At 38.3% G+C, this 15,869-nt stretch overlaps 1 protein-coding gene across 21 annotated transcripts in view; it reads right to left on the bottom strand.

The window, feature by feature from the left end:
* LOC122564803 (uncharacterized) overlaps window positions 1–15,869 on the bottom strand; it is a 98,443-nt gene that overhangs the window by 35,891 nt on the left and 46,683 nt on the right. For 12 of the 21 annotated variants that reach the window (XR_015760720.1, XM_087998460.1, XM_087998459.1 and 9 more), the window contains 7 exons: window positions 14,292–14,438; window positions 9,842–9,928; window positions 9,557–9,643; window positions 8,381–8,455; window positions 6,753–6,848; window positions 3,228–3,302; window positions 158–331 (listed from right to left, as the gene is read on the bottom strand). Coding sequence is in view for 20 of the 21 variants with exons in the window: in XM_087998460.1 (XP_087854586.1) it covers window positions 158–331; window positions 3,228–3,302; window positions 6,753–6,848; window positions 8,381–8,455; window positions 9,557–9,643; window positions 9,842–9,928; window positions 14,292–14,438 (741 nt within the window). In the remaining variant the exon portion in view is untranslated. The remainder of the gene's footprint in view (window positions 1–157; window positions 332–3,227; window positions 3,303–6,752; window positions 6,849–8,380; window positions 8,456–9,556; window positions 9,644–9,841; window positions 9,929–14,291; window positions 14,439–15,869) is intronic. The other 9 variants (XM_087998468.1, XM_087998467.1, XM_087998466.1 and 6 more) reach the window with 9 other exon arrangements.

Raw genomic sequence — 15,869 nt, 5'->3', positions numbered from 1 at the left:
CCTATCACTGATGTTTTGTAAAAACATGAAAAATAAAGACAGTAGAATTGCTGGAATTATTTGGCACAGTTCCAGCATTCACAGTGAATGGAGTAAACTGGCAGAAATTGTTGGCAGAATGTCCCAGATGGACTTTTCTGTTGAAGATGAGACTCACTGTCATGGTGCTGTTCAACATGTCTCTTGAGTTCTGATGGTCGTCGAAACTTTTGATCACACAGTATGCATACATGGGGCCTACACCTCTGATGTACAAACTGAATATGGTCTGCCAAGCCACTCTTTCGTGAAAAGATTACTCCACACAATTGACAGATATTATTGAACTGACCTATAAGGAAAATAATGAATGCGTTAGGCTCTGATTACGAAACACACTCTGGAACACAGTTTGTAGCATAATGGCATAGCAAATAGAAACAGAAATCACCGCAGGCTTTCGACCATCTGAGAAAAAGATAGGTTTGCTCAGCATAATAGCCACTACCTGTTCCAAACAGAATTGTTTTTCCAATGTGTTTTGTGTCAAATGTCCAGCAGCTGCTATAGTGCTGAAACATGGATTTTCTTTCCAATAAATCACAGGAAAACTTATTCCACATAAAATTCATCACCAGCAGAAAATATACAAGATCACTTGTCATTGGAAATGTATTTGATATGTGTTGCATGCTTCCCTTAAGAACAATGATATCACATGGCGAGCCAACAAAAATGGAGTAAATATTGCTGAATCAGGACAAGGTGCAGGAATACTAATCTGAAAGGGAACAACATTGTTCTGTCTAAGCAAAGTGTGCTAATTGGTTGGCAAGTTAGTTAATGAATTCAGAGTTAACTGCCATGCTATCTTTAAATTTAAATTTAAATCAGGCAAGTTGACTCTGATTTTGCACCTGTTCCAAAGAATGGCAACAGCCATTCTCTGGTTAATTTCTCAAGGCTGTTCACAGTCAGATATCATATAACTGTACATTCTCCACAGGGACTTCCCCACCAGAAGCCACCCGCAAACATTGAGCTCATTTTGTTCATACAGTATAAAAATGTTGTTCCCCTTTCCATTAATTTTTTGCAAACTGTCCTGATGAATACAAGTTGAAAAGCTTTGACAAAACGTATCCTTTTTCAATAAAACAACTACGCGAATGCTGGCTTTCTAGAGGACACCTTGTGGAGTGGGTTGATATGTGGCAATGAAATATATTTCGAAAAATAAGATTTCGGTAGTATGAATAAAGGACAACTATACCAGTTAAATGGTACAATGAGAAGAGGTACAAGCAAAAAGAACACCCGTGTGTATCACACATAAATTCTTGAAGGTATCAGAATATATGAACAATGTAGTTGAAAAAACAGAATCCTAAAGTTTATGAACAAAGGAATAATATACAAGAGCTGAAATTGTGTTGCTGGAAAAGCACAGCAGGTCAGGCACAATCCAAGGAGCAGGAGAATCAACGTTTCGGGCATGAGCCCTTCAGGGTTCCTGAAGAAGGGCTTATACCCGAAACGTCGATTCTCCTGTTCCTTGGATGCTGCCTGACCTGCTGCGCTTTTCCAGCAACACATTTTCAGCTCTGATTTCCAGCATCTGCAGCCCTCACTTTCTCCAATAATATACAAGAGCCAAGAAGTGATTACTAACCTGGAATAAAACATTAACTTGGCCCCAGCTGGAATACTGCCTCCAATTCTGGTCAAAACACTTCAGAAAATACATGATGCTTTGAAAAGTATACAGAACACATACACTAGAATGATTTCAGTGGTTAAACATTAATTACTGGGTAGACTAGAGAAGCTTGGCATGCTCTCATTATAATGGTGATTTGATGGAGTGGTGTTTAAAATTATGAATGGTTTGAATAGAACAAGTGAAACTGTTCTAATGGTCCACAGGTTTAGTAAAAAGGAGTGCTGAGATTTAAGGTGGTTGGTAAAATAAAAAGAGGTGACAGAAGGAAAATTGTTTCTTTTTAAATGCAACAAATGTTTAGGATTAGGAATGTATTGTCAGGTTAGAGTGGTTAGGGAAGGAAAGGCGAATTGAGTCATAAGGGAGTTAGATAAATAACTAATGGACCAAACAAGCAGCAATATGCGAAAAGAATAGGACTGGCAGACAACTGGATTGCACTTTGAAAGCCCCTGCACATTCTTAATGGGTCACGTAGTTCCTTTCCATGAAGTACTCTTTTTTTGAATCTATGCTTTTCACTTGACAAGCTTCACTGTCTGTTCGTACGTGAACCATGGCTACTCACCCTAGTTCCAAACTTCCAGCTCAGCACTGTCCCCATGACTTGTCCTACCTGCCTATCTCCTTTTCCACCTATCCACTCCACACTTTCCTCCCTGACCTATCACTTTCACCCCCCCCCCACCCACTCACCCATTGTACTCTATGCTACTTTCTCCCCACCCCCACCCTCCTCTAGCTTATCTCTCCACACTTCAGACTCACAGCCTTTATTCCTGATGAAGGGCTTTTGCCCGAAACGTCAATTTCAAAGCTCCTTGGATGCTGCCTGAACTGCTGTGCTCTTCCAGCACTACTAATCCAAAATCTGGTTTCCAGCATCTGCAGTCACTGTTTTTACCTCTATAGTTGTAAACAGCAGAGAGTTGGAGGGGCTCATTAAATTTTTGGAAGGTGTTTAAGCTTTGCTTTAATCAGAGGAATAGTTTAAATTTAATCTCAACCTGAATTTGAAATCTTAAGACAACTTCAGTCTTGCTTCGCAAAGTTTGACAAATTATTGTTTAGCCAGAAAAAAAAGCAAAAATCAAAACTATAAATTCACTGCTTTTTTTAAAATTTCATAGAAAATGTTTATAAATAATAAACTAGCACTTGAAGACAAATAAAAGATTATTTTGCCATTTCAACTGACAATTTTGCTTTCAAGAATTGAAACCGATTGACTATGATTAAAATTGAAATTTTTATCGCAAATTTTAATTTATTAACTATATTCTCTTAACACTGCATCACCAATAATATAGTCTGAGTTTATAATTGTTTCTGTTGCACTTATACTAAATGGTAACTTGCCAGCTTTTCATGTGGCCTGCAGTGGTCTCACTGCTTTTCCTAGAGGTATAGTAATTTGCACCTTTCCTAGCATTTGCTGAATGAAGCAGTTAATGATAGTCATTATTATTTATTAATATAAAACAGTTTGAAAAAAAGCTTAAAAAAAAAGGAAATTCAACTTTACCTATGGATAAGTCTGATTCACGAATGGGATCGTTGTGAAGCCTGTGCTTGTGGTCAAAATCAAGATGACATTGTTCTGCAATAAAAGTATTATATGGAGAAATAAAAGAACCTGAAGAAAAATAAGCTGCAAATTTTTTTTATAACTCTACATAAGTGATACCTGTTAAGTAAAAGGTAAAATCACCATAGTCTTACCAGACTGTTGGGCTGCTCTCTCATTAACCTGAGGGTAACCAGGAGAGGTTGAGAAGGACAGTCTTTCATGATAACCTCAGATGGTCTGGGAATTAAACCCGCATAGTTGGCATAACTTTGTATTGCAGACCAGACATCCAGCCAAATGAGCTGGCCCACACATATAGCATTTAATCGTCTATCAGTTTTCTTAAACTGCAGAAATTTGATTATGATTAGATTAGATTACTTTACAGTGTGGAAACAGGCCCTTCGGCCCAACAAGTCCACACCGACCCGCCGAAGCGTAACCCACCCATACCCCTACACCCACCCCCCACCCAACACTACGGGCAATTTAGTATGGCCAATTCACCTGACCTGCACATCTTTGTGACTGTGGGAGGAAACCGGAGCACCCGGAGGAAACCCACGCAGACACGGGGAGAACGTGCAAACTCCACACAGTCAGTCGCCTGAGACGGGAATTGAACCCGGGTCTCTGGCGCTGCGAGGCAGCAGTGCTAACCACTGTGCCACCGATTATGTATAAGGAGATCATAGCACTAACAAACAGGGAATGTTGAGCAGATACCTTTGGCCCTGCTGCCTCATGGAACCCGTGAAAACACTAATTTAATTCTTCCCACTATACTGATTAGATATGTTAATGACATACCTCTGTGGCAGGTGGGATTTGAACTCAAACCTTCTGGCCCAGAGACAGGGGCATTACTATTGCACCACAAGCCTCTGCAGTATCCTTTCTAGTGGTTAAATTTAAACAGTATTAACTGGTAAACAGGCATGAGGTAGTCCAAGTAGCTACTTTACCGATGTAATCAATGGAAACCTGATTTAAGGGAATTTCAAGAATCAATCACTACACATGATAAAGCCTTGGACCTTTTCTTGATGAAAGCTAGCAATACAAAACATATGCACAAAAACACACCTAAATTTCACTTGTCATTCAAAGATAGATTCAAGCCCTCTAGATATGACTATTTGGAGAAAGTGAGGACTGCAGATGCTGGAGTATCAGAGCTGAAAATGTGTTGCTGGAAAAGCGCAGCAGGTCAGGCAGCATCCAAGGAGCAGGAGAATCGACGTTTCGGGCATGAGCCCTTCAGGATTCCTGAAGAAGGGCTCATGCCCGAAACGTCGATTCTCCTGCTCCTTGGATGCTGCCTGACCTGCTGCGCTTTTCCAGCAACACATTTTCAGCTTAAATCTAGATGCTGGTAGCCTCTCAAAGCAGGGATAGAAAATTAGCTGTTTTTTATGAGGCAGGTCCTCATTCAAATAGCTTAGACCAAACAACACTTACCAAGTTCCTAAACGTGCAAACACCACAAAATCAAATTGAAATTAGGAATGGGAGTAGGTCAAATAGTATCTTGAACCTATTCCACCATTTTATAAAATCATGACTGATTTGACAGTGGCCTCAACTCCACTTTGCTGCCTATCTCAAACCCTTTCACACTTCGGTCAGTCAAGAATCTAACTCTACCTTAAACATATTCAAGGACTCCATCTCCACAATGCCCTGGGAAGGAGAATTCCACTGATTCACAACCCTTCAGGAGAAAAATATTTCCTTCTCTCAGTTATAAAAAAGACATGTCTCATTTAAAACAATGTAACCCCCAAGGTCTACCCTGTCAGAATCGTATATGTTTCAAGAAGATTACCTTTCATTTCTAAACTCCAATGGATACTAGTCAAGCCTGTCCAAGTTTTCTTTAAAAGATAACCCAGTCATCCCAAGAGTGGAGTGAACTTTCTCTGAACCACTTCTGCTTATGTTATTTTTTTTAAAAAAAGAAAGACAACCAAAACTGTACACACCAGGAGACAATTTTTAAAAGTAGTTTCCCACTTAATCCTCAGAGAAAAATTATCATCTTTGTATTATTAGTCTGTGGTATTCTCTTCCCAGGCAGCAGAGCAGACAGGGTCACTGAATACTTTGAGGATGAATTATATTTTCACCAGTTAAGAGAGTCAAAGGTTATTGGCGGTGGGCAGTACAGCTAAGTAGGAACCACAATCCAATCAGCCTTGATTTTGCAAAGTCACCTCCTCCTAGTTCTTATTTTGTTCACATTTTTATGTTTAACAATGCCCTAAGCAATTACTGCAAAAATCCCCACTTTTACATTCTATTCCCCTTCCAATCAATGATAATATTCCAGTTGCCTTCCCAATCATTTGTTCACACAAACATTTTGCATTTCGTTTACCAGAATATCAGCTCCCTCTGTACAGCAGCATTCTGAAATTTCTATTTAAATAACATTTCACTTTTCTATTCTTCCTGCCAAAACAATCAAGTTCACAATTTCTCACATTATGCTTCACCTGACAACTACTTTCACCAATCACTTAACTGATTAATATCCTTTTGCAGACTGTTTATTGTCTTCACAACTTACTTTGCTACATTTCTCAGTGCATCTGCAATTGTAGCAATGCATTAGATCCTTTCACCTCAGCCATTGACAGAGATTGTAAATAGTTGGGCCGCGAGCACTGATCCTGGTGGCACCTTACCAACATAAATGTGACCTATGTATTGCCTATTCACTGCTTCCTGCTGTGTAACCAACTCTATCCATATTCATTTGTTACCTCTTATACCATCTTATACAGTATTAATGTGGCATTGTTGAATGTGTCCTGGAAATCCAAATTCATCACATCAGCAAGTACTCCTTATCTACTTTGCTTTCTTTCAAAGAACTCCAATAGTCAAATACAATTTCCCTTTCACAAAACCATATTGACTCTGTGTGATTGCATTCTCAGCTTTCACCCTGCAAAACATCCTTAACCTCAACATGATGTCCTAACTCCTATACTCAAAAGACTGAGCAATAAAGACAATTGGTTAATATTGTCATTATAATTTATTTGAAACTGGATTCTTGTGACTTCAACTTGTAATTTTGTCAACTGAGTTTCCAGATCAGATTTTGCTCAAGGCTGTAATGTACAGAACACTTGAGTATTAATGAGATGCTTGAATTGCAATGATGCTTCACTGTGTTGGAAGTGAATTTATTTGTGACTATTTATTGATGACCTGTCAATCCCAGCAGAACACAGCATCAGGAAATGGTGCAGAATAAACACTGAGCATTTAACTATGTGAGGCCACTGGGAAATTCCAAAAGAGTGACAGTCATCCTGGTCCACTTCATACAAATTCTGGAACCACTCCAAAGTCAGGATCATTCAGTAAGAAAGCTTACCTGCATACACTGACAGGATGGATCAGACAAAAAGGTGAAATGTGCCTTAAATAAAGAGAGTGAAGACGACAATTATTTACGCGACTTACTGTTGGCAGTCTGCACTTGCTGTTTGTCATCTCTTATAGGCAGCGAATTATAATGTTGGTCATCAATTATAACTTTTCTAACCAATTGTTCAGTATCTGTAGAAGAGAATACATTTTACTATTTTATATTATTTACATCACACCATAGTCATTAAAAAACTGATGAAGCAATAATTCAGCTTCAGCACGTGCACAAAAAAAACTATTTTATGAACTTAACAACGGCAAGAGGAAGTTACTGAGTTTGCTTAACTGACTTTGAGAGTGACGTAAATCCAGTTTTTGCAGAAATGTAAAAGAGCAGTTTCTAGATGGATCCAATTTTCGAAAAAGTCGGATCCCTCATCACCAGTGAGATTAAATTGGTGTTCAGAGGCAATAAGTTTGCAAACAAGCAACGATTCCCAGTACACTCACTTAAGAACAAAGGAAGTTAATTTATAGAAATATGAATAATCCATGGAAATAAATAGAAAAATGAGAGAGAAAAGGCAAATGTGTAACATCCACATGTTTATAAGTGTACAAATTGGAACCAAAAGCTGTTCAAAGAACAGGCCTCTCCAGAACAAATGAACTCTGATGGGAAAATTTGTTTGTTTTGCTTCTGAAGTGAAATTAGTCATTGTGCAGCACTGGTAATTATCAAAAGACAGCAGACATAAGGCAGCATGTAATCCTTCACACACCATTTGGTGAATTAAGAATTACTAGAAAACATAGTCTATAGAGCCATACGAAAATAGCACATCTACTTCTCACTGCTTATTACTGTCATTTGACTTACACAGTGAAAACAATTCTCAAAACACAAATTACCCAATGGAGTGGAAGATTGCCAAAGGTTAAGACCCTTAGCAATTAGAAACAATTACATTCTTTCAGTTCATTTTATAGTCTGAATTTCTTTGAAAAATATTTTTCATGAACCTTTTAACACACAGATATTTCTTGATACACCCTGAGCACGAATCTTCTTCCAAGGTCCAGGTTCTAATCCCCGGTTTCACTTGGTTGAGAAAATCATTCGATGTGTTTCTGAACAGGAATCCAGTATAAAGGAGGAAATGTCAGTGAATTAGACTATGATGATTACATCAAGAGAAAAATATTTTTAATGTTCCCTAGTTATGTCTTAATTTCAATTCAGTTTGCCATAACCTGCCAACATTTTTGCGAGATAAAAGTAGAAATTGCTGGAAAAGCTCAGCAGGTCTGGCAGCATCCGTGGAGAGAAATCAGAGTTAATGTTTCAGGTTGAGTGACCTTTCCTCAGAAATCAGAATTTTTTGCTAGTCTATACATTATATATGAAAATGGAGCTTCTCCTCAATGTAATTTTTTATAAGAGAGTCTAGTATCCTATTCTGTAATTGCAGTTTGGGTATCAGCTGCTTTATTCTTCTATTTTTAGAGCCAAGCAAATGAAAAACTTTAGAAGTAAAACACTGGGGAGTATCTTTCTTCTGCAGAGCATAGCTTAAAAAAAAACTGGTCTTTGGACAGCTTGATGCTGGCAGAGATTAAGAAAATGGAAAAGTACTTTATTTACCCGCTTTTAGCAAGCTATTCCAAAACCTGGAATCAAATCAGGTCATTAAAATTAGTTTCAACTGTAGTAGACTCACTATCAGCTTGTTTCTCAGTCAGCTGTGATCCAGTTATTTGATTCCAGCCTTGATCTGAAACAGTACTATCAACAACTAGAAAATGAAAACACAGGGATAGTTCAACAAAGCAAGCAAAATTTAAGGCAACGTGGCAAAGAGTGTTAAACAAATGTTTGAACTATTTTTTCAATCAGCAATTGAAGAATTTAACATGAATCCTTTTGTTAAATTGAAGGTGAACAAGAGGATGAAGGAATAATTCCAATAAAGGAAGAAACTAGCATAAATAATGCATCATATACAAACAATATTATACTCCATCAAGCTAAGAATAGTAATTTTAACATGCACACGCAAAATATTTTTCTAGAAGAAACAGCAGCTTCTACTTATTCAACACCTTTAACAATAAAAAAAATTCAAGGTGCTTTACAAACTTTATCAAACAAAATTGGGCAAGAAGCATGCAAGAAGATCTTGGAACAAAAAGCCTAGTTAAAAAGGTAGGTTTCAATCAGTTATTAATGGAGAGATTTAGATTGGATTAGATATTAGATTAGATTAGATTACTTAGTGTGGAAACAGGCCCTTCGACCCAACAAGCCCACACCGACCCTCCGAAGACCAACCCATCCAGACCCATTCCCCTTCACCTAACACTACGGGAAATTTAGCATGGCCAATTCACGTAACCTGCACATTTAGGAGAAGACTGCATAGTTTAATGCTAAAGCTACACCATAATAATGCTCGATACCACATTTGATAGAGCAGCAATGTTGGGGGCAACAGGAGTGGGGTCAGTGAGTTAAGACTGGAAGAAAACATAGATAGAAAAGGACAACATCAAGTAAGGATTAGAAAATCTAGGCAGTATTTAATTGGGAACCCATGCAGGTCAGCAAACTCAGACGAAATGGGTAAAAAGGGACCTGGTGGGAGTCAGGATATTGACAGCAGTTTTAAATAACATTTGCAGAGGGAATGATGTATAGATCAGCTAGGAATGGTATGAAACCGTCCCTTCAAACATCAAAACAAAATCACAAGCAACAAAAAATAATTTATTAAAGGTCTCTGATCCCACTGGCCAGAAGTTCAATGATACTGCATTATATTCCACCACTCTGTTCCTCTTTCTCCAAAATGATTCCAACTCTCCCTCCTTAAGAATTTCAAGTGTACCATACTAACCATAGTTTTTATGGTCTTCAATGTGCTTCCAGAAACTGGACTTGTATTTGTACTTCTTCCCACAAAAATCACATGAAAAAAAGTAATCTGAAGAATATATGAATGAAATATTTTAGAGCTGTTACCTACTTGAATATGCATTTAGAGAGCATGTATCTCTCAGAACGTACGAAGATGTAACATATCAGCTTGTAACCCCAAATAAACTTTCAGAAGGCTTTAACTGTGCACACTACATACAAAACAAACAGAATAGAGCGATGTAAGAATTATAGTCTTTATTACCTGGAAGAGGCCTTGGTTGGAATGCAGGGAGGTGATCACTTGAGGTAATGTTGAAATTTGATGGAGGACTTACTTTTCCCATTATACCTGAATTTGTAAAAATTTTGATTATCAATCTACACAGCGTATATCTTCCACATAGCAGTTAGGGGATCTCATGAAGCAGAGTTCACAGTGAATCAGACATGAAGGTTTTCTATGATCTGGAACCACCACATTCCGCTGGAATCCTCTAGCTGGCTTTTAATGGAATATAAGATTATGTCTTTCACCAGTAGCTTTTTCACTTAAACCATTCTCCAAGCTGGGTCTTGCCTTTAATTTCCCTTATTATATTCCACATTTCCTCAACAATCTTTCTCTCTATACATTTGCTCAGATAATGTCATCTTCTTCTCTTGGATAACTTCCAACAAAGTCCCTCTCCCCTCCCCATCAGAATCAGTATCTATTTTTCCCCTTGCTCCCCTGCCCAACTGGTCTTTTCCATCCAGTTCTTTCCAATGGGAAGTTTGCAGTAGGCAAGGCCCATGAAGTAGTCGTAGAGAACGTCAGGGCAGTATAGACATAAGAAAAGTATCAAAGTCATAAAGCAATGGAAACAACTGATGCTTGGGAAATTATTTATTAAGTTTAACTTTTCAGCTAGATCCAGCTTCTGAGTAATGATAAGGTACCTCTTTGCAATTATTGGGGAGCACAATGGAAAATTAATATTTCATTTGAATAAGTTTTAAGACACAAGGCTGAATTTTCCCATAGTTAGACTAAATGTTATTTTCAGGGTGTCTCACAGCAGCTATTCTGTCATGGCTCATGAAGACTTTTCTCTTATTAATCTTCTGCTGCTCACCTCATTCATGACGAATCCTGGTTCTCTAACACCCGTAGTATTCATTCATGCAGCAACAGAGGTGAGTGTGCTCGTCACTGCAGAAACTGTGCACCCTTCGTGTCAAGGATGCCATAGTGAAACTCCAGCTGCGCAGCATTTTGAATGGTGCAAGCTGGGAACTGGCTGCCACACTGTGACTCCAACTTTATCATAAAGGACATGTCCCAGGATGAGAAGCTGGCACCCACTTCGCTGATAGAAACCTAGCCAACAGTGGGGGTGGAGAACAGGGCCATCCTTGTTCCTGTAGACTGGCAAAGGAGACCACCCACCTGACTCGCCAGTTGGACCCAGATAGCGACCCAGTTCAGTGCAATTTTCTGGGCCAAACAGAACTCCCAGCAGAAAGTTCATTGATTGTCTGCTCTCCATAAAGGTAAATGCCACCATCTTCTTTCTGCTACCTCACACTCACTCAAATTCTGCCACTGCACAGTAACATCACCAAGGCTAACAGACCATAACTCTCACCATGACATGCAGCACCTGCACTCAAAAAACTCTCATTCACTTCATACTCCCTTCCTGTTCTATGCACTTCGTACTCACTCACTGGGGTCACCACAACAACTCTTCCACGTCTGCACAATTGATGTCTTATTCGATGCTGTTGTCTTATAAAGAGCAACACCACAAGAAATCCTCTGAGCACTGGTTCCAGATCAGCTGTGAAGCTGTACAGAATGTCAAAAATACAACAGTATTTCAGTAACAGTACTCCTGATCCCTCACGTCCATTGATATGAAGTGACAATTGATGGCATTGTGTGGGATGGAGGCTTCATCTTCACAAGGAGGTAATGGTTCCACATGGATCTCCGAGCTTTGTAAGCTTATGCAGATGTAGTTGCAGATATTTTCACTGGAAAAGTTAATTTCACGTCCATGTTGACCTTCATAAAACTCACTCCAAAACAAAATACCCATGAACATCACAGACTACATCATTGCAAAATTACAGCTAGGTGTGAGAATATGACAGCTCCAAATCAATGCATTGAATGCCAGGTATATAAAGCAAAGCAGAAATTACAAAGCCAGATCAAACGCTTAAGTTAGAGTCTCCATGGAGTTCCATATCTCACATGACAGGGGCAATTATGCAAAGTATGTAATGGCCACGACTGCTTCATGCTATCAATAATATTAATTATGGCCAAATGAGTGGTCTTTCAATGAGATCCAATTTGAAGGCAGATGGTTGGCATTGCAGGCTCAATGCATTCAGAGCAGGGTGTCATCCCTGAAGAGAAAACCATTACCTTACATCTGTGCACACTGCAAGTGTTGCCACCAGCTTGTCGCATTACAACACAACAACCGTCTGCAGTAAAGAATTACAGAGATTCACTCTTCTGTCAGAGAAGAAAATCCCTCTTACCTATGTTTTAACACCTGCACCAGCAGATTCAAGAACAGCTTTTTCCCATTAAAATGATGAATCGACTCTAACACCAAATAATGCCGATCTTGTTAATGATGATCTTGTCTAATGTACGTCCTGTGCGGTGTAACCGAATGCCTTACTCTGCCCAAGTGTTTTTTTCACCCTATGGTCTTGCTTACTATGATCTGCCTGTACCACTCGCAAACAAAACTTTTCATTGTACTTAGGTACACATGACAATAAATCAAAATCAAACAATCAATGCGTGAGCCCTTATTTTAAGATTAATCCCTCTGTTTCTAGACACTCTCACAAAGGGGAGACAACCTCGCTGCATCAATCCTGTTAAGCCTCCTAAGAATCTTGTGTTTCAACAAATTCTTCTGTCATTCTTTTAAAATCCAATAAGTATGAAACTAACCTGTTCAAACTTTCCTCATAAGAGAAACCCTTTCTTACCTGGGATCAACCTCAAACCTCCTCAAGACTGCCTCCAACGTTAGTATATTATGCCAAAATTGTTCACCATATTACAGCTGTGGTCAAACTAGTGCCTTATTCTGTTTTAGCAAGACTTCCCTAATTTTAGGCTGAGCATTTACTTGATGAGTTTCATATTTGTAAGTTCATAAGTGAGTTTATTATTTCTGAGCATATTCTTGTTTAAGTCTGCAGTGAAACTTCCAGCAGAATGAGAAATGTCCAGGAGAAATTAAGAAAAGTTCTTCATCATGTTCTAGCCACACAACAAATTATCATTCACAAAGAAAAACAGAAATTGCTGATAAAGGTCAAGGTGGGGGGGGGTCACTCCACCCGAAACACTAACTCTGATTTCTGACAGATGCTGCCAGACCTGCTCAGCTTTTCCAGCAATTTCTGTTTTGGTTTCTGATTTACAACAACCGCAGTTCTTTCAGATTTTAAAATAATCATTTATTTTCATCTGTGCAATGAATCCTCTAAGTATTAATTTTCTACCTTTTTACATTCTTCCAAAAAACGATCTTTAAAAATAAATAATTCTATCCTGGTAGAAAGATGACGTGCATGTCTATAGCACCTTTAATGAGATCAGGATGTCCCAAAGTACTTTACAACCAATCATTGTTGCATTGTAGAAAATGTGGCAGTCAATTTGAGCACAGTAAGCTCCCACAAACAGTAACGTGATCAATATTTTTACTTACTCCAGTCACTACTGTGCTTGGAAAAAGTAATTAGATTTTAATTCTCATTTACTGGACGGCTGCTACAGGTACTTTACTATAAATTTTCCCCAATTGTGTAATTTCTTCACAGAAAATGGTTTCACAATGATTTTAGAAAAGTGCAAGGCAAAACATCAAATTTATTCTGGATCATGAATTTTCATTATTGCAGCCAATGCTGACTTTGGCAACTGTGAATGTGCAGCTAGCTGAGTCTGGCTTAAACTAGTCAGCTCATATCAAGATACCTACTAGGTACTGCCGAGGGTGTAAGCAGTCACACTAATTGACACAAAAATTTATGCTTTTTTTTCCAAAGAAGCTACAAGATTAGCAAGGGTATCATTCTGACCTTATACATTAAGGAGTCTTTCTGGAATGAAATGCAAGGAAAACACGACACATCCAATTCTCTGGTTGCTGAAGAATGATACAATTGGAAAGCTACTCGGACCAAACTTAATATACACAGAACTGGCCTTAATCAGACACTGTCGGGTACTGTGCACTACTCAAAATTACACACTTGTCCTTTTTATTAAAAAAAAGGATGTTGCCTTGTGCAATGGAAAATGCAACCAGAAAAAAAAAGTCATTGTACTTCTTCATTTGTGGCAGTCATTGCCATTGAGGTAAGTTGCAGTCTCAGAAACGTGCAGTGAAAACATAATTCGGACTTGGGATCACTAGGCATGTGTGGTATTTTATTGTTAACTTGTAGGTCTGTTTCCATTTTAAAGATTTTGAGACAAGTTTTGGCAGTAACGAAGATGAGTGAAAAAGCTGTAGCTTAAGTTTCAGTGCCAAAACATACAGCATAAGATGATTTGTCAATTACCTTATGTTTCGTCAGGATTTATGGTACTCAAATAATCCAAAATAGATTATTAACGTCATCTTTTTAAATCAATGCCAATGGCTACTGAACAGAAATTATATTTACTTTATAGAACTTACAATAGGGAATAGCTTCCTCTGTCTTTATAACTGATGGCCTGATGGCCACAGAACTGCATCCTTTGTTGTGAAATTTCTCTTGCCATGAATCTGAAAGAGGCCAATTTCTGTATGAGCAGAAATCAAACTGTGGCAAATGATGAAAATCTGAAAGAAAACCAGAAAGATGGAAGTAATTAAGAGATGCACCATCTGTGGTGAAAACAATTAATTAACATTTTAGATGAAAACCTTTCACAGAAGTGACACTTGCTCTTTACAGCTTGCTCATTTTTGCTGTGATGTGTTTTCCCTCTAGCCTAGGTCTGTTTATTGTTCACCATTGTTTTCTCCTGAAATATTAATCTCATCTGTTCGCTTGCACAGATGCCACGTGATCAGTTTGTTTCCTGAATTTATGTTACAACCTGGTGACAGACTAATTTGAAATAGTAACTGGCATAATTGTATAAATGTTGATAAAGCTTTGTAAATTACTGCCCTTAAATGAAAATTTAAAATATATTTTTTCAATACAATATCCACATTATAAAAATGAATAAATCACTTTTTGGAGTGATGACAACATCTTGCATTCTCACATAACTATTTAATACAGATAAAATTTCTTAGAAATCTAAGATTTGAAATTAAAAATAGACCCTGTACCAGGAGATATTTGGCAAGCTGATTAAACTTGGGTTTAAGAGTAGTCTTGGAGAAGATGGAGATCGAATTTCAAAGCTTGAGGACTAGAAAATTAAAGGTTTACTTCCTATGGTGAGGCAAAAGGGATTATGGGGCAATAACATCCCAGAGCCAGAGCATGCAGAACTGGGGACTTGGGGAGGTAGGTCAGCATGGATTGAAAGCTTTTGATGAACAGGCTGGGTGTGGGACAACTAACAGCAACAATTGAATGAGCTGAAGTTTATGGAAGTTGGGAGATTAGCTCAAACAGAACAAAGTTTCTTTTAAAATGATAATTGTATGAATGAGAATTTCAGCAAGCTAAGGCAGAGATGGAGGAGAACTTGATTCTCAGATAAAGGTGGGCAGTTTGTGTAACAAAAGTATGGGTCCATAAGTTCAGCTCAAGGTCAGTTAACATCCTGACACTACAAATGGTTTGGTTCACCCTGAAGGCAGGAAGAAGGCTGATGGAATTGGTGAAGCCGTTAACCTTTTTGACATTTCAAATGTTTAGCTGGAGAAAAATGAAGGCACGGTGAATACGACGAAAATGACCATATATTTGGCTTTCATGAGGGGGGAGCTTACAGATGAGGAAGTCGGTTGGTTGGTGGGGTGAGAGATACGAATGCCAAATTCATGCTTCTTTCTAGAGATAAGAGTGCAGGGGTTGGAAAAGAAACTACTGCCTGCTACAGTTTAATTGGAAAGACTGAAATGAAGGTATATATACTGAGCTGAGCTATACAATGGAAACACGGTGTTGAAGGATAATGTGATCAATTGTGTCAAGAGCAAATCTTTCAGAAACTGTTGCCTTTCTAAACTGATACAAAGATAGTATACATTTGACGTAGATTATGGAAAAAAAATCCTAAGTATCCAAGCTATGGTTTACTGAAATGC

The sequence above is a fragment of the Chiloscyllium plagiosum genome, unplaced genomic scaffold (assembly GCF_037043375.1).
Source record: "Chiloscyllium plagiosum isolate Xiang-an unplaced genomic scaffold, Cpla_swu_hap1 HiC_scaffold_21, whole genome shotgun sequence".
Classification (NCBI taxonomy): Eukaryota; Metazoa; Chordata; class Chondrichthyes; order Orectolobiformes; family Hemiscylliidae; genus Chiloscyllium; species Chiloscyllium plagiosum.
The sequence above is the reverse complement of the archived record's forward strand: the minus strand, read 5'-3'. Positions and strand labels throughout refer to the sequence as shown.